The sequence below is a fragment of the Helianthus annuus genome, chromosome 4 (assembly GCF_002127325.2).
Source record: "Helianthus annuus cultivar XRQ/B chromosome 4, HanXRQr2.0-SUNRISE, whole genome shotgun sequence".
In the NCBI taxonomy this organism is placed as follows: domain Eukaryota; kingdom Viridiplantae; phylum Streptophyta; class Magnoliopsida; order Asterales; family Asteraceae; genus Helianthus; species Helianthus annuus.
In genome coordinates this window covers 43,637,416-43,659,977 of record NC_035436.2, presented here as the reverse complement: position 1 = coordinate 43,659,977, position 22,562 = coordinate 43,637,416, and the positions used below count along the sequence as shown (strand labels likewise).

General features: G+C 41.7%; 1 protein-coding gene across 1 annotated transcript; it reads right to left on the bottom strand.

Annotated features, from left to right (window-relative positions):
• Nucleotides 1-1,253: 1,253 nt before the first annotated feature.
• On the bottom strand, nucleotides 1,254-3,711 carry LOC110933252 (F-box/kelch-repeat protein At1g26930). Its single transcript, XM_022176482.1, has 3 exons — nucleotides 3,109-3,711; nucleotides 3,000-3,067; nucleotides 1,254-2,310 (listed from the first exon to the last, which is right to left on the bottom strand). Exons 1-3 carry the CDS (start codon nucleotides 3,709-3,711, stop codon nucleotides 1,254-1,256), a joined length of 1,728 nt encoding a protein of 575 aa, XP_022032174.1.
• Nucleotides 3,712-22,562: the final 18,851 nt, after the last annotated feature.

The window sequence follows — 22,562 nt, the reverse complement described above, 5'->3', positions numbered from 1 at the left end:
CGAAGAAGTTGGTTCTTCATGGGATGGTTGCAATAACAGACATACAGAACATAACATACAGAAGAGACAATACGCTATCTACTAATGGTCTGTACATGCGCAGCTGTTTTACATCAAAAATAAACGTCGTACCGGGTCAAGATAGGGGGATATCTTGACCTCGGTCTTCACTTTGAAACGGAGCCGAACCGAAACGAGTCGCATCCACACAATATGCATCAACAACACTTCGATGCTAGAATATTAGAAAAACTTCAATTGGCATTAAGAAAAACTACATTTCTCGTATTGATTTATTATCATTATATGGAAGATCCCTTTAAAATAAGTATATAAAATCAACAATGCTTGAAGAAGTTATTAATAAACTCTCGTCAAGTTAAGACTGGCTTGGGAGGAGCCAACACAAATACATGCTAACAATAGCTGAGACCACATAGGAAGTTACCAATTAAGATTAACTTTCAACACTGTAGAAGCCATAAGGGTCTTGAGTTCAGTGTAGTTAGTCTCCGAACATTATTTACACATTTATATACCAACTAAGGGACAATAACGTTGGCATTTCTAAGCAGTGAAGATTACGAGTGCATACAGTTTTTATGTTTGTTTCAGTGATCCAATAGATCTGAGTAAAAACCAGTCACAACAATTAAAAAGACTCACCATAAGATTATCCAGCCAGAAATACACAATCACAATACTGAGTGGTTGTCATGATCATGAGATTTCCGATCCTGGTAGGTCAATTGAAAGATTAATGTGCCACATTTACACGATTTATTGTGGATAGAGGGGTATTAAACATAAGCTAATCCATTGTTTAAGTAAGTAATGAGGTGTTGATATTGCAACAGTTATTGTTGATGAATATTTCTTCAGATCATCATAAGTTACCTAAATAGACACATATCCTTATGCCTGGCTTGCAAAGAGAAGAACTATCAAAATAATAATCTTGACTTCATTGGTTGTTTATGTAAATATCAGTTTTCACAACCAAAAATTAGCAAGCATATATTGCAACCAACAATTAACAAGGCAAGATTAAAAAGATTGATTAAAAGTACTCATAACTAGGAGAACTCCCACAAGTTTCGCACAAACGATAATTCCCACAAGTTTCTGACAAGATAACAAACAAACATAAAACAACACTTGATTTTCTCACAATCATTCGACAAAATAGCCACATCAGTTCACTTAGCTTTTTGAAAGATTAAAAAGATTTTTTGACCAGATTTCTTCTCAGCTTAACAGCCCATTATAGCACAATTGTAGACAAAGTTATTACTACTTTTCCAGCCAATCCTCGTCCACTGTGGTGGCCCTTCGCTAGGGACCCATGAATATATCTCTATATATCTATTCTGGGTATCTCTAGGACCACAAATGATGACGACACGATTCCCACATCCTCTAAATGCAATACCCCAACCATCCCTACTGTGTGCTATTTCAGGCAACCTTCCAATAGCAACCCATTCTTTGTTCTTCTTGCTATACATCTTCAGTTCCATTGCTGCACAATCAGCAGCATATAACTCATTGCTTGCCACTGCAAGCAGCGGCGGAGCCATTCCATGTCCGCCACCACCAGGTGACATGTTGGGAATTTCAGTCCACTTTTGGGTATCTAGATCATACTCTTCTCCACATGTCAATGGATTTGAATCACTACTGCTAATCCCTCCTATTACATAAAACTTACCATCCATAAAGACCCCAGAACCCAATTTCCGCGGCTTAATCATACTAGGAAGTGTCTTCCAAGTCCCTGTCTCACTGTCGTAACTTTCTACCGCATCCATGATCTTTCCATTTCGATCCACACCACCTGCAAAGATTGCAATATTCTTAAAACTGGCGGACCCAAGCAACCATCTGGGTTCATTCATTGGCAGCCCTTGTGACCATGAATTTGTTAAAAAACTGTACTTGTAGATACCCGGGCCAAGCATATCATTTCCTATAACCAGTAGGTCTGTGCCAACTGCCATGGACTCTTTATCCGAGAACTGGAAGCCTAAGTCAGTATCCATCATGGGTAGATTCATCCATTTCTCGTTGACAGGATCAAAAGCTTCCCACTTCAATGGGTCACAAGAAAAATAGACCCAATGTTCAATTACTTGATGAACGCTTCTTAGCCTATAAAGTTCACCACTTCTAATGAGCTCACGAAAACTCCGGTTTAGTGACGCGATGCGAGCATAGTTGTATCTTGGCAGGGACATGAGACTTTTCATTGTGAGGTCACAACCGATGTGTAGGTCCCGAAATCGGAAGATCGATTTACACAACCAAACCCTTGTTTATAAAAAACAAAGTTAAGTGTGCGGAATCCACTTAACAAAGCCAAATCAAACATAGAACAAAGTAAGAACAGAGGTTTAACCAAAGAAAGACAATCGTTTGATTAAACTGGATGAGAATGCAACTGATACAAACACAGTCTAGACAAAGTGACCTTCAGGGTATTCTCTCATCTCTTAGTTGTAACTGAGACAATCTGTGCCTTTATATCGCAGCTGGGCCATTAGAGTTCGTCGAAACACAGATTGGGCCGACGAAGCGGAACTGGGCCCAACACTAAGCCCATCAGACGACGAAACACATCTGTTTCGTCGCTGATCTTGACGAAACAGAAACAAACAGATCAAAGTCTGTTTCGTCGACAAGTGTTCAACGAAACACTTCTGTTTCGTCGAAGGCTGCAAACTGTAATTTGTTTGCTGCAAACAGACAGCAAACAACAGGCACCTATAAGTATAAACAAATCACAGAAATACCCTTAACATGCAACATGCATTGTTCAACGACTATTACATAACCAACGAGACAAATAAGTCGGACACAAGCGGATAGGAGGATATCCGACTTGGACAACTGCGAATACAGACTCGATAAACTATAAAAGACCGTACAAAATACATCGTAAAGTACAAGACTAGTGACAGACACCAAAATGCATCAACAAACTCCCCCTTGTCTGTTACTTGTCTTCGGTCTTTATATCTTCCTTCTTCAGTGTCGTTCGGACTATGAACTGCCCGAATGTATTCCCCTGTAGTAACACAAGCAAGCGACGCGCTGAAATTTTAATGCCTGATGTGCGTCCTTGTCTTCATAGAATATGTCATGCCGGTACAACTTGTTAATGTCGGATGCGGACAAATTAACTATCCACATTGGATCCAACATCCTGAAATTCTCTTGATCGCCATTGAAAACGATCACTGCCTCATGTGTGTCGGAATCATAACACCATAAACGCATTTCACCCAGAAAGTCTTGCCTCATTGGCATCAAAGGAATCTTGTCTACCACTTTCGTCGGCTCGTAAATAAGCTTGTATCTGCCAGTGTTGGTTGCCGGATCAAGCGTAAAGTTGATTTGTTGGTAGATGGGGAACTGAGGTTTGTAAGACTTGTCCTTCCACCCAGACTTCTTGTTCATTCTAATCAATCGCTCGAATAGTGTTGCACCATCATATTTTGAGCGATTTATGAGATCTATCTTTGTCAAAGCGGCCACATCATAAAATAATGGCAAAGATAGAATGCTCAGTAAAGATCGAAAGTACTGGATCCCAAACTCCCGCTTAATTGCAACACAATGTATCTCCTTCACAAACATCCAACACAGGATTCTCCCGCTAGGCTTCACTTTCTCAAACCATAAGTAGTCAACTTGAGCAGCCTCAGGCATGGGTTTGGAAGCCTTTAACAAGAACCGTTAACGCCACGCGGAGAATGCATCAGTGGCATTTTCTGATGAATCGCAGTTCTTTAGATGCTCGTCAATGTCTTCTACATTGTCTTTTAACCAGTATTCATCAAACGTGGCAAACTCAGTTCCATCTTGTCTAACATACGAAGACTTCTTCACATTTCCCTTGAAGACAATTTCTTCGATGTTTTCAGCGTTTGAAGATTCCGGCTCTCTAGGCATCTTTTCAATCTCATCATCATCTACATCTCTCATTGCATTTAGGGTAATCAGTTGCTGCTGTGAGAGATCTTCAACAATTTCACCTTCTTCCAGCAATTCACCGGTGAATGGATGAATAACCTGCAATGCGAGATCAACACTGCTAGGAATATAAGATGTACCTTCAATTTGCTGTACTTCTTCAGCTGCTCCAGACGAAGTTCCTTGAGTAGATTCAACTGTTGGTGGTTGAGTAACAATAATTGCGGAAGATGTAGCTGCTGTCGGTTGCTGTGATGTAGCAGAGGGATCAGGATTCCTTTGATCCTCAGGGTCATCATCCCTTTTCTTCAGTATTTCTTGTTGCTTACATCTATCCTCCCACAGTGTAGCAACCCGAGATCGTAGAAACTCGTAGCCAGCGTTTAACTTCTTAGCCCCTTCAAGAATTGTGGTATTTCGCGAGTCGTACCACTCTTTCATGACATCGCATCTACTTCTCAAATCTTCCGCCAGCTTTTGAAGTACAGAGCTACTTCTTTGTCTTTCTTCGTCTGCAGCTCTTAAACGGACGTTTTCAGCCTTAAGTTGATCGATCTTAGCTTGTTGGCGTTGTATTACAGCTTGTTGTTTGCCAACAGTGGACTTCAACCAATCAATGTCCACCTGATGAGTGATCTGATCGTTTTTCGTGATCCTGATGAAGTCTGTCTGTCTTTGAATACGATCCGCCGCTGCTTCAAGATGAGAGAATAGAAAGTTATTCTTCTCCTCTTGAGTCATTACCAAGAAGATCCTCTGACGTTCACCACTCGGCTGAGAAGTTGTTGCTCTAATTGCTTCAGCCATGGATCTTTGTGGTACAGCCTGAGGAGATACCGTTTGAGTTTCAGGAGCTGAAGAGACTACCGGTGGTTCTTGAATTGGTGCTTGTGGAACAGATTCCCGGGTAGAGGTACTCAGATATCTTCGAGCTTCTTCTTTTTCTGATGTTCTGCAGATTTTTATGCTTTTCTTTTCCTTAGACGTTCCGCTTCAGAATCAGAAGGAACGTATTCCGGATCATCTTCTTGTTGAATCCTCCTGAATCGCTTTACACCGCGTTCGTCGAGATACATCTCGTATCCAGTTCGATCAAATGGTCATCATCAGAATCTGAATCAGCCTCGTCATCACCACCGGCTGACGTATCACCCGCTGACACTCCACCTGCTGATGTACCACCCGCTGATGTACCACCAGCTGATGTACCACCAGTAGTTCCAACACTAGATGCACCAACGGCACCTGTATCGCCACCATCACCACCTTCATCATCACTATCACTCCCCGAACTATCCAAATCAATCGGATCTGGACCAAACTTTTCACTCATTCTCCTTTTCAACTCCGGCTCTTCATCATCTGATTCACTATCATTTTGACGCCATTTATTTTCTTCAGGAGCAACGTAGGCAGTGTTTCCTAGCGCACCAAACAACTTTCTTGGAGGATTACTTTCTTTGAATCTTTTGTGCGCAAGATTCTTGATAATCCTTAAGGAGTTGAAGTTCATCGCCTCGATATTCAGAACCTCGTTATCGGCTTTAGGAAGACTCGGATGTTGAATATTCATAACCATTTGAAGAAACCGTGGATACATCCAGAACTTGTTCCCAGTTATCCTACTCCCAGTTCTTGTCATGTTTTCTTTCATGTTGCCGAAGATGTACCTTGAAATGCTAAACGGTTTGTTCAGCACCAAAGCCACCTTAAAACCAACTAGATCGTTGCCAGCCATGTCATAACCGGCACGTCTATTGCTAAGGCACTGGATGAGAACGTGTAGTAGAAACTTGTAGCGTAACGGCAGATCTCCCTTGTTGATTTGAGTGCTGAAGATGCCTCCGGTACATTTCACGCGTAACAAGCAGCCTCGCGTACACATAATTGGAATAGAATCTGGAGCGTAGATATGGTCTTGTAGTTGTAGCACTTCGTTCAGAATATCCGAAGATACGATTACATCCAAATTATTCACACGTCCTCTGATAGCGTCCTTTCCATCCACTTGCACAACGCTTGCGGAATCCCATAACGCCTTGATAAGTAACTTGTAAACCGGCGTTGAGAACGTGACAACATAATTTATCCGCAACTCCCTGATCCACTTCGTGATATCCTTCAGTTCAGCAAGCTTTTCTTCTGGATCCAAATAGGCGATTTGATTATGACGCTTTTCAGACATAATCTCCTCTTCCGTTTTGTTCTCCTTCTTTGTCGCGGGTTCCCGTTTGCCTTCTTTTGGTGCCATCTGAAATTGGAAATGTCCACAATAAGCAACAATTACATCACATATGCATTTAGACATGTATGGATACTAGTACATGTACCCAACTGACAGATAACCTATCAGATCATGTCTACTGTGAACAATTAACACATTGTGAAATTTCCTAAGGCATGGACGATGAAGCAGAATCACTCGACGAAACAGAAGTAGGTTCGATGAAACAAAATTTCACAGTTGACCAGTTCTGTTTCGTTGACCATTGCGTTTCGTCGATCATGTCTTCGACGAAACGGACTCAATTTGTTTCGTTGACCAGTCACACGACCACACAGATTTGTTCCGTTGACTTTTCTGTTTCGCCGACTGTCTGATTCGCCGGAGTTAGGGTTTTCGAAATTGGGCGTTTCGCCGTATGAGGTTTAAACCATGAACAGATCAGCACAACTTACAGACTTCTACTTGTTTAACCCAACCCAAGTAGGAAACATGCCCAAAATCTAAAGGGGATGAGATTTCCGGTCAAAAATCCGTTTAGGACGGTAAACCCACCATAAACAACAACCCCCTGTTTTTGTTACATAAACCTAAACCCGAATCAAAGGAAAACAAACATACAAAAACCCTAAATCTATCTGATTTCATACGATTCCATACTAAAAACAAGCTTAAAACATGAAATCATTAAGAAACAGGGGTTTCGGATGTTTCAAACAAAAACACACTGTTCAAAATGATCGAAGCATGAACATGATAATTTTTGTACCTTTGAATTTTGCAAGATTTCGAGATAAAATGGATGATTTGAGTGATTTAGTGGGTAACCGAAGGTATGGGTGTTTGGGTGTGTTTGGAGAAGATGAACAGTTGTTGTTTGAAAAAAGTAACCACCTTCTGACCATTGGGACCCTTTATACTCCGACTCACCTTCGGCGAAACAGACATCTCGACGAAACTGAGTTGTGGGCTTCGACGAAACAGAAACTTGGGCTGGACTTGGGCCTGTAAGCTTAGCCCATGACGAAAAAGAAATTGGGATAATTCCGTTTCATCATCACCTCGACGAAACGGCCTGTTTCGTCGAAAACCAAACTGGTTTGACCAAACGTTGACACTTTGACTTTGACCATTCTTTGTTTCGTCGATAAGGATCTGTTCGTCGACTATGCTTTGATTCGTCGACATCATTTTCAAAAGTACCAAGGCATGACAATTTTGTACACTGAACAGGTTTTGAACAATTTACCATTTTGCCATTTTGTTTGAGTTTTCAAATGCAAGAACGTTTTATGAAGTAGGTTTCAGGCTTCCGGCATAAACACCAAGTAACAACTTTGGCTTAATCAAAACCGAACTTACACACTATGCTACAAACAAATTTAAAATATGGAAAACTAAACGAAATGAAATTGAAAGACATAAACAACTGTACAAGTGCAACTTTTTGCGAGTTTCAAGGATAAGGAATCATACCAGCTTACGGTCTTAGTCAACATGATTTTGATTTCTGTTCAAAGTTCTTGATAAGTATACTACCTCGATTATCGGTATTGTTGTCCACATAAACTCAAGCTTATCAAACGTAATCATAATTAGGAGATACGCTTTACGGTACGGATTATACTTACAAGTCGATGTAAATCCACTCACGACACATTCCCGTATCAAGGTATGCACGAGGATTCATCTTACCGATGAGTATACCTATTATCATCTGTTTGACCGTATAAAGATGTGAGATACTCACTTATTTGTCTTGAAAACAAGCCCTATGTGATAGAATCACTTATTGATGAGGAACTTGATTTTCGATGCATGAGGGCACAGGAGCAAGTCCGTGAAGAGGTCAGTACTTTCGTACAGCAGAGAGACGAACTTGACTCTCGGATAAATGTGATATTTTATCACTTATTTGTTTGGACATGTGATTGTTTATCACTTATTGAGGTCTAATGCAATATGTACACGTATGTATGGTATCATGGAAGATCTAGACTTGTGTCCCCGTTATTTTTCGGTAAAAGATACAACCATGATACCCAGATGATAAGCAGCATAAAGACCGAATATCTCAGAACCTCGGCAATCTATCAAACGAAATTTCGGTACAAAGACCATATGCCAATGAATGGTTCGCACCTGACTTGAAGTCTGTTAGGTTTGTATCATCCTGCACATTTTAGTTTGATTGTGAGCCTACCGATACATTGTTAGTAGAGATACTTATCATTTGTTTAACATTTTTTTTACCATGTTGACAGACCACACCAGTGAATATCATCATCTTCCTTTTTCCAAGAAACTCATTTTTGGGTTTTCTAATTTTTTTGAATTTTTGTATTTTGCAAACCAAAAGACAAAACATAAAGACATCTTTTTGGATTTTTGAATTTTTCAAATGTTTTTGTATTCTCTTGAAATTTTCTCCCCCTAAAATGCTAAAAGGTTACGAAAGTGAAAATCTTTATGTATTTTTAGAATTTTGAAAGAAAATATTTACAAAAACCATTAGCCAAAGAAGTTTACTCGGGTATCAACTTAATGCCATTGACCAAAAGTAGATAATCAAACCGTGATTTATCAAAGGCTTTTGTAAACAGATCGGCACGTTGGTGATCGGTGGGGATATGAACGACATCGATTAATCTTTTATCAAAACAATCACGTATGAAGTGATATTTAATTTCGATGTGTTTGGTCTTGGAATGCTACACATGATTTCTAGTGATCTGTAAGGCAGCATTGTTATCAACAAAAATAGGAGTAGATAGGAATTCAAAACCGTAGTCGCGCATTTGTTGTTGTATCCACAAGACTTGGGAGCAACAACTAGAGGCAACAATGTATTCTGCTTCACAAGTTGATGTAGCAACACACGTTTGCTTCTTGCACTGCCACGTAACTAGGTGATTTCCTAAGAATTGACATCCTGCTGTTGTTGATTTGCCATCAATTTTGCAACCACCGAAATCAGAATCACTGTATGCAGTCAAGTCAAAGCTATCATCCCTAGGGTACCAAAGACCAGTGTCTGGGCATCCTTTCAACTAGCGAAAAATCCTTTTAACAGCTGACAGATGAGAGGCCTTCAGGTTGGCTTGATATCTTGCAAGCAGGCACGTTGGATACATGATGTCAGGCCTTGAAGCAGTGAGATACATAAGAGATCCGATCATGGCGCGACAGTATGAAGAGTTGATGCTTTCACCCTTCAAATCCGGAGTAATCCCGTGATTCTGCGGAAGTGGGGTACCAATGGGCGTTGCTTCTGACATCCGGAACCAGCTCAAGATGTCACCAACATATTTAGTCTAATGGATAAATATCCCAGACTCGGTTTGTTGAACTTGTAGGCCCAAAAAGAAAGTCATCTCCCCCATAGCGCTCATCTCGAACTTTTCCTGCATAATACGTTCGAATTGTCTGCACAAAGAATCATTAGTAGAACCAAATATGATATCATCAACGTATACCTGTACCAACAGAAGATCTCCATCTTGTTCCTTGATAAAGAGAGTGCAATTGATAAGACCTCGTCGAAATCCATTCTCCAGAAGATAGTTGGATAAGGTTGCGTACCAAGCTCTAGGTGCTTGATGTAAACCATAAAGAGCTTTGTTGAGCAACCAGACCCAATCGGGGTGAATTGGATCTTCAAAGCCTGGAGGCTGTTCGACATACACCTCTTCTTGAACTATCCCATGAAGAAAAGTAGTTTTGACATCCATCTGGTAGACTTTGAGTCCTTTAAAAGAAGCATAAGCAAGAAAGATCCTAATAGCTTCCAGACGTGCAAGACGTGCAACTGGTGCATAAACTTCATTGTAGTCAATCCTCTCAATCTGCCAAAAACCTTGTACAACCAGTCTCGCCGTGTTACGAATAACTACTCCACGATCGTCCTTCTTGCATTTAAAAACCCAGCGAGTGCCAATTTTCTTGTAATTCTCCGGCCTTTCAAAAAGCTTCCAAACACCATGCTTTTGAAATTGCTGCAGTTCGTCATGCATGGCTTCAACCCAAGCATTATCCTTTAAGGCTTCTTTCCAAGATTTTGGTTCTTCTTATGAAACGTAACACGCGAAGGACCAATCATTTTGAAGACCAGATTCTCTGATGGCTGAATATAAACTAGCATTCTGGTTGTTTCTCAGCTGATTACGCGTCTGCACACCGCGATGGACATCTCCTTTAATATTCTGCTGGGGATGGGTATCATGAATCCTCATTTCAGGATTTTCAGGAACACGAGCATTGATACCCAGATTGTTAAGATTAAGATCAACAACCAATTCCACACCTGGAATGTGTGTAGAAGTGGATGCATTTCCTTCAGCAGTATCTACATTCTGCACAAGAGGAGTTTCCAAGAAGCACCCTGAACAGGAGCAAGTGGAGCTAAAGATCCTTCTGCTGCATCATGATATTCATCATCTTCCGATGACTCATTGTAATCAGCAGCATCTTCAAATACCTCATTTTGTACCGTATTGTTAACCGAAGAAGAGCCTTGAGGGTTAACGATAACAAGTCTAACCAATGGCGAGTCAGCAGCGTTGTCACTGTCAAATAATATTCTAGCAGCTGCAGATTCTTCGTCAAAGGTTGGCAAATTAAAGGAGTCAAACAGTCCATCGTAATCGAACATCTTAGGATCACCCGGAGCCCTAACAGGACTTGTGTACCTTTGAACCTGTCACACCCCCAAATTTCCACCTAGGGCATGTCCCTAATGGAGATGCAACGATCCAACAAAGAGCCACCAATCATATCAAACACAAGTTATAATGTATTGAAATACCCCAATTGAAAGAAATGTATCGTTTGAAAAGTTAAACCAAAACCAAAGTATTGAGCGGAAGCATAAATGTATAAGCGTATAAATGTATGAAAACCAAATCAATATAATTGTTTATTATGACCACAACCATTCCAGCAGCATCAGACGGCAAGCTCCCAAGTTCCTTCAATAATTACCTACAAGCATGTAAACAAGTGTGTCAGACTACGCTGGTGAGTTCAAGGTTTGTGTTTGTTTACCAAGTTGTGCTACCGATCATGTGAGTAAAACAGTTTACAAGACGATGTTGTTATTACTCGATTACCGAATGGCCATATGATATGTGATTGCCAACCCCAATGCCTCTATCAAAGCATTGGTCATGTTTTAAGGTAATTAGTTCACGCCCGTTCTCCTCGAACGTCGTGAGGGTGCCAAACCTAATAGCGCTATCAACTAATAACCCCCGTTGCCCTACAAGCAACGTGCCGGTAGATATTGTGGTCTTACAATGATTGAAAACTGAGTACGATAACCAACATCCCATTACACATGCATTCCCCCTCGGAACGTTACCCATTATCCCTTCCCTGGGATCCATGCTTGAGAAAGAGCAATGAACTCACCTTAGGTTTGCTCGGTAGAGTTAATTATTACTTGCTTAATAGTCGGTCAAACACGTCCTATCATTGTTTACCAACAACGTTTAGTTTATATTCACATTGCACCACGTAGGTTGTCACGTATCACACAATAAGCAAACAAATACGACACATCATTACTACTATCATAACAAGTGTACAAGCCATAAACACCCTCATGTCACAAGTTCGTAATTTCCAACGACAAAATCAAACAGTTCGGTTCACATGTTGGTCCACATATTACACAATAAGCCATTCGAATCATACGAAATTTCGTATCACAAGTATACCGAGCTAAACACCACTTTGGTAGCCCATCTTGGCATTTCTGGTTGTGTGCAGCCCAACTGATTTCCGGCCCACTAAATGTATGATTAGTAGCGCGGACTAGTTCTGATCAGAAGGGGTTCGGCCCAGCACCACTTACATGTTTCAACTTCACAACAAAACCAAAACATCACCTAACCATCTATTACACATAACATGCTACTGACATTACCATATATATAAAAACAAAGCTACACTGTTTGATTTGATCTCACATGGCCGCCACACTTAACATGCAAGATTAATGATTTTATCATGCCACTAACTTTCACTAAATTGGACCGAGCATACATAACAGTTCCCTAGAATCTTATGAGATTTCTAACATTCATTTAATGCACATGTTAGGTTACTGACAATTATGAAAGTTAACAATTCTATATATCACTAATACTAACCCTCATTGGACCAAACAACTACATCATTTGTTATAATTGGACCTTTGTTTTAATTGGACCACTCAACCACCTCTTGCTATTGGACCTTTTTATTATATGGCCTCAAGTAACATATTATTATCATCATCAATTAATGGACAGTAACGCATCATTATTATCACTAGTTAATTAATGCCCTTGACTATCATGGACCATCTTATCAAAATATGCACATGAATTAAGGAGATCAAGATCACAGTCACATGGCCGCCATTTACTTATGCATACAATGAGATCAACATACAATTCATCATGGCAGTGGGTAATTTTTTTTTAAACATACTAACAATATATATACACATACTACAATCCCCTGATCACATACAAAATAAGCACACATAAGAAAACTGTGATGTTGATTACTAACAGAAGGTCTTGATTGATTCAGATGATATTGCGAATGGGGGGGGGGGATTCTCCAGTTCGTACGATCAAAGGGGAAAGGCTGTAGGGTTTAGTATTTAAGTTTGTGCCAAACTAATTTGATACGTATACTTATTAAATAAGGAATAGAATTCTTGTCAAATAAGGAATTGGACAGTTGGTCTTTTGGCCGAGACCTGGGCTTAAGTGGCTTAAGTGTGGCCTAATTCAAATGTGGGCCGATATGTAAGGTGTGCGGCCCAATACGTGCATGAGCTGTGATGATGCTTGCGGCCCAGGTTTCTATGCATCCCATAAAACATGCCCGAACACTTAACGGTCCTAACCATACTCTTAATTATAACCAATTAGATTCGCACTTGACAACATGTTATGATAAAAGAAAGAAAATTATGAGACGTTCCAACTACGAGATCAAACGGCACAAACCTTGGAAGTTCGGGTTGTCACATCATCCCCAACTTGAAGGAAATTTCGTCCCGAAATTGGCAAGCGTCAAGTGTGCGAGAAACGAAGTGAGAAATCAGGATTGTTGCGGGTTCTGCTCGGTTGTGACATCATCCCCAACTTGAAGAGGAATCTCGCCCAGAGATTCACCAGTTTTGCTTGACTCGGCTTTGTCTTTGGGAAAAAGGTGGGGATACTTGAGCTTCATCTGATCCTCGCGCTCCCACGTGAACTCCGGTCCACGTCTTGAGTTCCAACGAACTCTAACGATGGGAATACGACCGTGTTTACGCACTTTGACCTCACGGTCCATGATCTCGATGGGTTCTTCAACAAACTGTAACTTGTCGTCGATTTTTAACTCTTGAAAAAGGTACCGCTAATGGGTCGTCAGCATAACACTTCTTTAACTGTGATACATGAAATACGTCGTGAACATTACCCAGCTCAGTAGGTAACTCCAACCTATAAGCCACCTTACCGATACGCTCAGGAACTTTAAACGGCCCAACATAACGTGGGTTCAGCTTGCCACGCTTCCCAAAGCGTACAACCCCTTTCCACGGTGAGACTTTCAGCATGACGCGGTCATTTACTTCGAACACTACCTCTTTGGCACGCTTGTCCGCATAGGCCTTCTGGCGGTCACGAGCAGCTGCCATACGTTCTCTGATTTTCACGATCATATCTGAAGTTTCGAGTACCATCTCAGGACCTGTGATCTGACTATCACCCACCTCAGCCCAGCAGAGGGGTGAACGACACTTCCTCCCATACAGTGCCTCAAATGGTGCCGCTTTGATACTGGTGTGGTAGCTGTTATTGTAGGAAAACTCTACCAACGGCAAGTGCTTCTCCCATCCTTTCCCAAAATCAATAACGCATGCCCGCAGCATATCCTCTAGTGTCTGAATAGTGCGCTCACTCTGACCATCCGTTTGTGGATGATAAGCCGTGCTCATATCGAGACGTGAGCCGAATGACTTATGCATGGCCTGCCATAACTCTGAAGTAAAACGAGGATCTCGATCAGAAATAATAGAAGTCGGCACCCCGTGCCTAGAAACCACCTCTTTAAGGTACACTGTTGCGAGCTGCGAATACTTATCTGTCTCCTTGATTGCTAGGAAATGTGCTGACTTTGTGAGACAGTCGACAATCACCCATATAGTACCGTTCCCTGCCTGTGTTCTAGGTAACCCTGTAACAAAATCCATAGCGATCTGTTCCCATTTCCACATAGGTATCTCCGGCTGCTGAAGTGGTCCCGAAGGCTTCTGGTACTCTGCCTTGACCCTAGCACAGGTCAAACACTTACTCACGTAGGTGGCAATAATAGCTTTCATGTTCGGCCACCAATACAAAACCTTGAGGTCCTGGTACATCTTATCAGACCCTGGATGAATAGAATATCGTGACTTGTGTGCTTCGTCCATCACAAGTTCCCGAAGATCACCAAATGAAGGAACCCATATCCGTTCCATGAAGTAGTAGATATTGTCAGACCGTTGCTCGAACTGCTTCTTGTGTAGCCCTCGTAATCCTTCGGCTTCGATATTTTCTTCCTTTAACGCTTCAATCTGAGCTGAACGAATCCGGGCAGGTAAATCAGAGTGAATAGTAAGTTGTAGGGCACGAACACGCTTCTGTTTCGGTTCCTTGCGACTAAGGGCATCAGCTACAACATTAGCTTTACCCGGATGATACTTGATAGCACACTCATAATCATTAAAAAGCTCGACCCAACGACGTTGCCGCATATTCAATTCCTTCTGGTCGAAGATATGTTGAAGACTCCTGTGATCGGTATAGATGGTACACTTGGTACCGTACAGGTAATGCCTCCAAATCTTCAACGCAAAGACTACGGCTCCTAACTCCAGGTCGTGTATCGTATAGTTCTTCTCGTGTACCTTCAACTGTCGAGAAGCATACGCTATCACCTTGTCTCGCTGCATTAACACACAGCCGAGACCCTGAATAGACGCATCGCAATAAACCACAAAATCTTCAGTACCCTCTGGTAGCGATAAAATCGGCGCGCTGCACAACTTCTGCTTTAAGAGCTGAAAAGCTTCTTCCTGGTTCGATCCCCAAGAATAAACAACTTTCTTTTGAGTCAGGGCGGTGAGGGGTTGAGCAATCTTAGAAAAATCCCGGATAAACCGACGATAATATCCCGCAAGACCAAGAAATTGACGCACCTCCGAAGGATTCTTTGGTGCCGCCCAATTTCGAATAGCATCAATCTTGGCAGGATCCACATGAATACCCATTTCGTTAACGATGTGCCCGAGAAAGTGTACTTCCCGAATCCAGAAGTCACACTTAGAAAACTTTGCGTACAACTGCTCCTTCCTCAGGAGTTCCAAAATAAGACGAAGATGGCGCTCGTGGTCTTCCTTGTTCTTGGAGTAGATTAATATGTCGTCAATGAAAACGATAACGAAGTCGTCAAGGTAAGGTTTGCACACGCGGTTCATGAGATCCATGAAGACCGCTGGTGCGTTGGTCATCCCAAATGGCATAACCAGAAATTCATAGTGGCCATACCGCGTTCGAAAAGCTGTTCGAGGCACATCCTCCTCTCTAACCCGTACCTGATAATATCCGGACCTCAAATCAATCTTGGAATAGAAACTTGACCCTTGCAGCTGGTCAAACAAGTCGTCAATGCGTGGCAGAGGATAACGATTCTTGATCGTCACCTTGTTGAGCTCGCGATAGTCGATGCACATACGAAAAGACCCGTCCTTCTTCTTCACAAATAATACAGGGGCTCCCCAAGGAGAAGAGCTAGGACGAATGAAACCCCTGTCTAGTAACTCTTGAAGTTGATTCGATAATTCTTGCAACTCTCCTGGTGCAAGACGGTATGGAGCACGAGCAATCGGTGCTGCTCCTCGCTGGAGTTTAATCTGAAATTCTACCTGACGATGTGGAGGTAAACAAGGGAGCTCTTCAGGAAAAACATCAGGAAACTCTCGAACAACAGGAAGGTCTTCGAGTTTCCTCTCGTCAGTCTAAGAGTCAGTAACAAGGGCCAAAAGGGAAGGATAGCCCTTACGTAGACAACTTAGAGCCTTCATGGCTGAGATAATACCTACTGTAGCACCGCTACGATGACCCTGAACCGATAACGATTCACCACTAGCAAGGGGAATACGAACGACTTTCTCCTTGCAGAGAATTTCTGCCTGATATTTGGATAACCAATCCATCCCGACCACTACATCGAAGCTTCCGAGAGTGACAGGAAGTAGGTCAATGTCAAATACTTGACCTAAGAGATCTAATTTGCAACCCATGAGGACATGAGACGCTTCAATAGTTTTACCATTTGCTATTTCCACTACATGCTTAACAACAAGAGGTGTAGGACTCAATCCTAGACGACTACTGAACCCCGTAGACACATAACTCCAATCGGCACCCGAATCAAATAAAATAGAAGCATAAACACCATTCACAGAGAACGTACCAGTAACTACATTGCCGTCATTCCGAGCTTCACCAGCTCCAATAGTAAATCCACGCCCACGCGCCACGTTGCCCCCATTGTTCCCATCATTGCTCCCCGCGTTGTTACCACCTGTATTCTGTTTCAATTATGGGCAATCCCGCTTCATATGTCCCTCAGCCCCACACTGATAACATCCTTTTCTAAACCCCTGACCCTCCTAAGATTGCTGCCCTTGCTGTCTCTGATTCGGCTGAGTCTGCTGCTGCTGCTGTCTTGGCTGAGGAGCCCTACAATCCTTGGCCTCATGGCCTACCTTGTCGCACCTGCGACAAACTCGAGCACACTGCCCATAATGATGAAACCCACATTTGCTACACTGAGGCTTCTTTCCCACATAAGAGCTCTGATTTTGATTCACTGAGGATGATTGGCTAAAGCTGCGAGTACTGCCAGCGTCTGTCTTCTTTTGGGGCTGAATCGAGTGGGACGCCTTGTCCATGTCACCCCACTTGCGTTTACTATCAGTGACAAGAGTAGTGGCTGTGGTGGTGGCAGCAGTAGCTTTAGAAACACGCGGTGGTAGCGAGTTGCTTTCCACCTCCTGATCAATAATCTTGTGAGTCAACCGGACAATCTGGGTTAAGTTATTGAGGTTTGCAGCAGTAACCAAACCCTTCACTCGTGGAGGCAACCCCTTGATGAACAATTCAATTCTTCGAGACATAGGTCGAGACAAATTCGGACACAAGTCAGCCAACTCATACGACCGCTTCACGTATGCTTCAACCTCAGATCCCACCAGTTTCAGATCGTAATACTCGTTCTCTAACTTCTGTATCTCATCTCGAGGACAGTACTCCTCCCTCATTAATTCCTTAAAGTCGTCCCAAGTAGTAGCGTTTGCTGCATCAATACCCAGCAGCTGAACCTGGGCATTCCACCAGGTTAAGGCACCATCCTCAAGCGTGCCTGTCGCATACTTCACACGGTCCCCCACGGGACAGTTGCACATAGCGAACACTGACTCAGCTTTCTCGAACCACCTCAATAGTCCCACAGCCCCTTCCGTCCCGCTGAAGGTCTGTGGCTTACAATCCATAAACATCTTGAACGTACAGGCAGGCTGGTTGTTCGGGTGCGCTGGGTGAAAGAAGATACAACACAGGAGTAAGAGTTGTGTACACGACACAGGATTAAAAGTATTTGGTACAGTTCATACCAGCTTGGTAGGCTGCCAGAGCCTCAGCCACACGTGTGTTTATCAGATTTGTTAACTCAGCCTGAGTCATGTTGATGCTACCATGTCCGTGTCCTCGTCCACTCATGTTTCTATATATGGAAATGAACTAATTTAGGAGTCGAAAACGAGGAAGGTGTTCAGGTTTATCACGTTAAGAACGATTAACTACCATGTTCATACACAAACAGGGAAGAACCCCTCTTACACTCGTTAAGCCTCATTGGGATTTGCATGCACCACGCGTTATTATTATGTGTGCACCCATGATAATAAGGCGGTTTGCATGCTCCTCTCGATGCTTCTTAACTTATGTTTGAAGTTTCTCCCACCCCAATCAACACAAAATATGCACTACCAACAAGATTAGGATTTACTAGATGCAAGTGTTATGTTACACTATCAATGTGTCATGATGCCTACCATGCCGTATCGTGTATGCTATAAATATAGTTACGTTTACTAGGCATATAATACGTAAACTAATGAGGAACGAACCTTGCAATCTGAAGCTGAGTGTCATGGTCATCGTTTGGATCAATTCGGTTATAGTCTGGTTTTATGAAAACATTTTGAAACCGAGTTCTCTATAACCTGGCTCTGATACCAAACTGTCACACCCCCAAATTTCCACCTAGGGCATGTCCCTAATGGAGATGCAACGATCCAACAAAGAGCCACCAATCATATCAAACACAAGTTATAATGTATTGAAATACCCCAATTGAAAGAAATGTATCGTTTGAAAAGTTAAACCAAAACCAAAGTATTGAGCGGAAGCATAAATGTATAAGCGTATAAATGTATGAAAGCCAAATCAATATAATTGTTTATTATGACCACAACCACTCCAGCAGCATCAGACGGCAAGCTCCCAAGTTCCTTCAATAATTACCTACAAGCATGTAAACAAGTGTGTCAGATTACGCTGGTGAGTTCAAGGTTTGTGTTTGTTTACCAAGTTCTGTTACCGATCATGTGAGTAAAACAATTTACAAGACGATATGTTGTTTGTTGTTATGATGTTTGATGTTTCGATGTTGTTATTACTCGATTACCGAATGGCCATATGATATGTGATTGCCAACCCCAATGCCTCTATCAAAGCATTGGTCATGTTTTAAGGTAATTAGTTCACGCCCGTTCTCCTCGAACGTCGTGAGGGTGCCAAACCTAATAGCGCTATCAACTAATAACCCCCGTTGCCCTACAAGCAACGTGCCGGTAGATATTGTGGTCTTACAATGATAGAAAACTGAGTACGATAACCAACATCCCATTACACATGCATTCCCCCTCGGAACGTTACCCATTATCCCTTCCCTGGGATCCATGCTTGAGAAAGAGCAATGAACTCACCTTAGGTTTGCTCGGTAGAGTTAATTATTACTTGCTTAATAGTCGGTCAAACACGTCCTATCATTGTTTACCAACAACGTTTAGTTTATATTCACATTGCACCACGTAGGTTGTCACGTATCACACAATAAGCAAACAAATACGACACATCATTACTACTATCATAACAAGTGTACAAGCCATAAACACCCTCATGTCACAAGTTCGTAATTTCCAACGACAAAATCAAACAGTTCGGTTCACATGTTGGTCCACATATTACCCAATAAGCCATTCGAATCATACGAAATTTCGTATCACAAGTATACCGAGCTAAACACCACTTTGGTAGCCCATCGTGGCATTTCTGGTTGTGTGCGGCCCAACTGATTTCCGGCCCACTAAATGTATGATTAGTAGCGCGGACTAGTTCTGATCAGAAGGGGTTCGGCCCAGCACCACTTACATGTTTCAACTTCACAACAAAACCAAAACATCACCTAACCATCTATTACACATTACATGCTACTGACATTACCATATATATAAAAACAAAGCTTCACTGTTTGATTTGATCTCACATGGCCGCCACACTTAACATGCAAGATTAATGATTTTATCATGCCACTAACTTTCACTAAATTGGACCGAGCATACATAACAGTTCCCTAGAATCTTATGAGATTTCTAACATTCATTTAATGCACATGTTAGGTTACTGACAATTATGAAAGTTAACAATTCTATATATCACTAATACTAACCCTCATTGGACCAAACAACTACATCATTTGTTATAATTGGACCTTTGTTTTAATTGGACCACTCAACCACCTCTTGCTATTGGACCTTTTTATTATATGGCCTCAAGTAACATATTATTATCATCATCAATTAATGGACAGTAACGCATCATTATTATCACTAGTTAATTAATGCCCTTGACTATCATGGACCATCTTATCAAAATATGCACATGAATTAAGGAGATCAAGATCACAGTCACATGGCCGCCATTTACTTATGCATACAATGAGATCAACATACAATTCATCATGGCAGTGGGTAATTTTTTTTTTTTAACATACTAACAATATATATACACATACTACAATCCCCTGATCACATACAAAATAAGCACACATAAGAAAACTGTGATGTTGATTACTAACCGAAGGTCTTGATTGATTCAGATGATATTGCGAATGGGGGGGGGGGGATTCTCCAGTTCGTACGATCAAAGGGGAAAGGCTGTAGGGTTTAGTATTTAAGTTTATGCCAAACTAATTTGATACGTATACTTATTAAATAAGGAATAGAATTCTTGTCAAATAAGGAATTGGACAGTTGGTCTTTTGGCCGAGACCTGGGCTTAAGTGGCTTAAGTGTGGCCTAATTCAAATGTGGGCCGATATGTAAGGTGTGCGGCCCAATACGTGCATGAGCTGTGATGATGCTTGCGGCCCAGGTTTCTATGCATCCCATAAAACAAGCCCAAACACTTAACGGTCCTAACCATACTCTTAATTATAACCAATTAGATTCGCACTTGACAACATGTTATGATAAAAGAAAGAAAATTATGAGACGTTCCAACTACGAGATCAAACGGCACAAACCTTGGAAGTTCGGGTTGTCACAGAACCCTTACTTCACTCCATAGTTCAATCTTTTTGGTTGCCAGATTCCATACACGAAAATTTGGAGTTGCATATCCAAGGAAGAAACCATCGATAGCTTTCGCACCAAACTTTCCATCCGGCTCAATCATAGTACATGGAGCGCCAAACGGTTCTAAGTAAGAAAGATCCGGTTTCCTTTTCTGTAGTAGTTCGAAACAAGTTTTGCTATGTCTCTTAACTGTAAGAACTCGGTTTAATGTGTAGCAAGCAGTCGACACAGCCTCCCCCCAGAATTGAACAGGGAGTTCCGACTCTACCAGCATTGTTCTTGCAGTTTCAATTATCGTCTGATTCTTCCTCTCAGCGACACCGTATTTTGTGGAGTGTAACGAGAACTGTATTCATGCAGAATGCCCTTTGAAGTACAGAACTCATCCATCACATGATTCTTGAACTCCGTTCCATTGTCGCTTCTGATCCTCTTAACTTTCAACGTGTAGAGATTCTCCAACATTGTAAGGAGATCTTTGAGGATGCCAGGAGTATCACTCTTGTGTGCCATAAAAGATACCCAAGAAAATCTAGAATAATCGTCAGTAACCACCAGACAGTAAGCATCCCCGAAAGTTGTCTTGTGTTTCATAGGTCCAAACAGGTCCATATGTAGACGCTCGAGAGGCATGCTAACAGTATTGATTTTCTTCAAAGGGTGAGACTTCTTTGTTTGCTTCCCTTTCTGGCACGAAACACAGATATCTTGTAAATGAAAACTTCTCACAGGCACACCATTCACAAGATTGTTTTTCACCAAATGGTTCATTTTCCTCAAGTGTATGTGCCCCATTCTTCTGTGCCAAGATATAGACTCCTTTTCTGTGGCTTTAGAGACAAAGCAAGTGACTTGTGCAGATGTTGTAATCGCTTGGCTCATATCAAGAATATAGAGATCATTAACTCTTGGAGCCGATAAGAGAATCCATTCTTTAGGAATCTTGAAACCAGGTTTAAGCAAATAGCAACCGGCATCATCAAAATGCACGGTGAACTTTTTATCTCAGATTTGCGACACACTGAGAAGATTATGATCAATTTGATGAACATAATTGATCTTATCGAAACACATAATACCATTGGAGATACTTCCCTCTCCAGTGATGTATCCGCCTTTGTCTCCCGCAAATGCGACATAGCCTCCTCTAATATTTCTCACATCATATAGAAGCCGTAAGTCGCCTGTCATGTGCCTGGATGCTCCACTATCAACAATCCAATGACTATTAATAGTTCCTCCTGGAACATCCTGCACATATCATTGAAAGATCAGTTGAGGATGGGGACCCAAGCCTTAGTGGTCTTGGGTCGTCCCTGAGCATCACGAAACGTGATCTCAATTTCTTGATGATTCTCAAACACAGCAGCTCCCCCTGAACTATCACCCGTCTTAGGTTTCCAAGTTTGTTTTTGTTTACCCGATTGAGTGTTGTAAACAGATTTCAAAGCTTCTGGTTTTAAAGGTTGTGAAACACTTGGTTCCTCTTTTACTATTTTGACTTCAGATTTTAAAGCCTTTTCAACAGCTTTAATGTTCTTACGTCGTTTTTTAATTTCTTGTTCTTTAACAGTTCGTTTATCATGTTTTGGTGAAACTGGACGACGTTGAGGGTGAACCTTTTCAGGTGGT

Coding starts and splice junctions, on each gene's coding strand:
- LOC110933252 (XM_022176482.1), bottom strand. CDS start 3,711: ATGCCTGAGGCTGCTCAAGTTGACTACTTATGGTTTGAGAAAGTGAAG. Junction 3,068..3,108: donor AAGACAAGGACGCACATCAG/GCATTAAAATTT, acceptor GTGTTACTACAG/GGGAATACATTCGGGCAGTT. Junction 2,311..2,999: donor GATATAAAGACCGAAGACAA/GTAACAGACAAG, acceptor TTTATAAACAAG/GGTTTGGTTGTGTAAATCGA.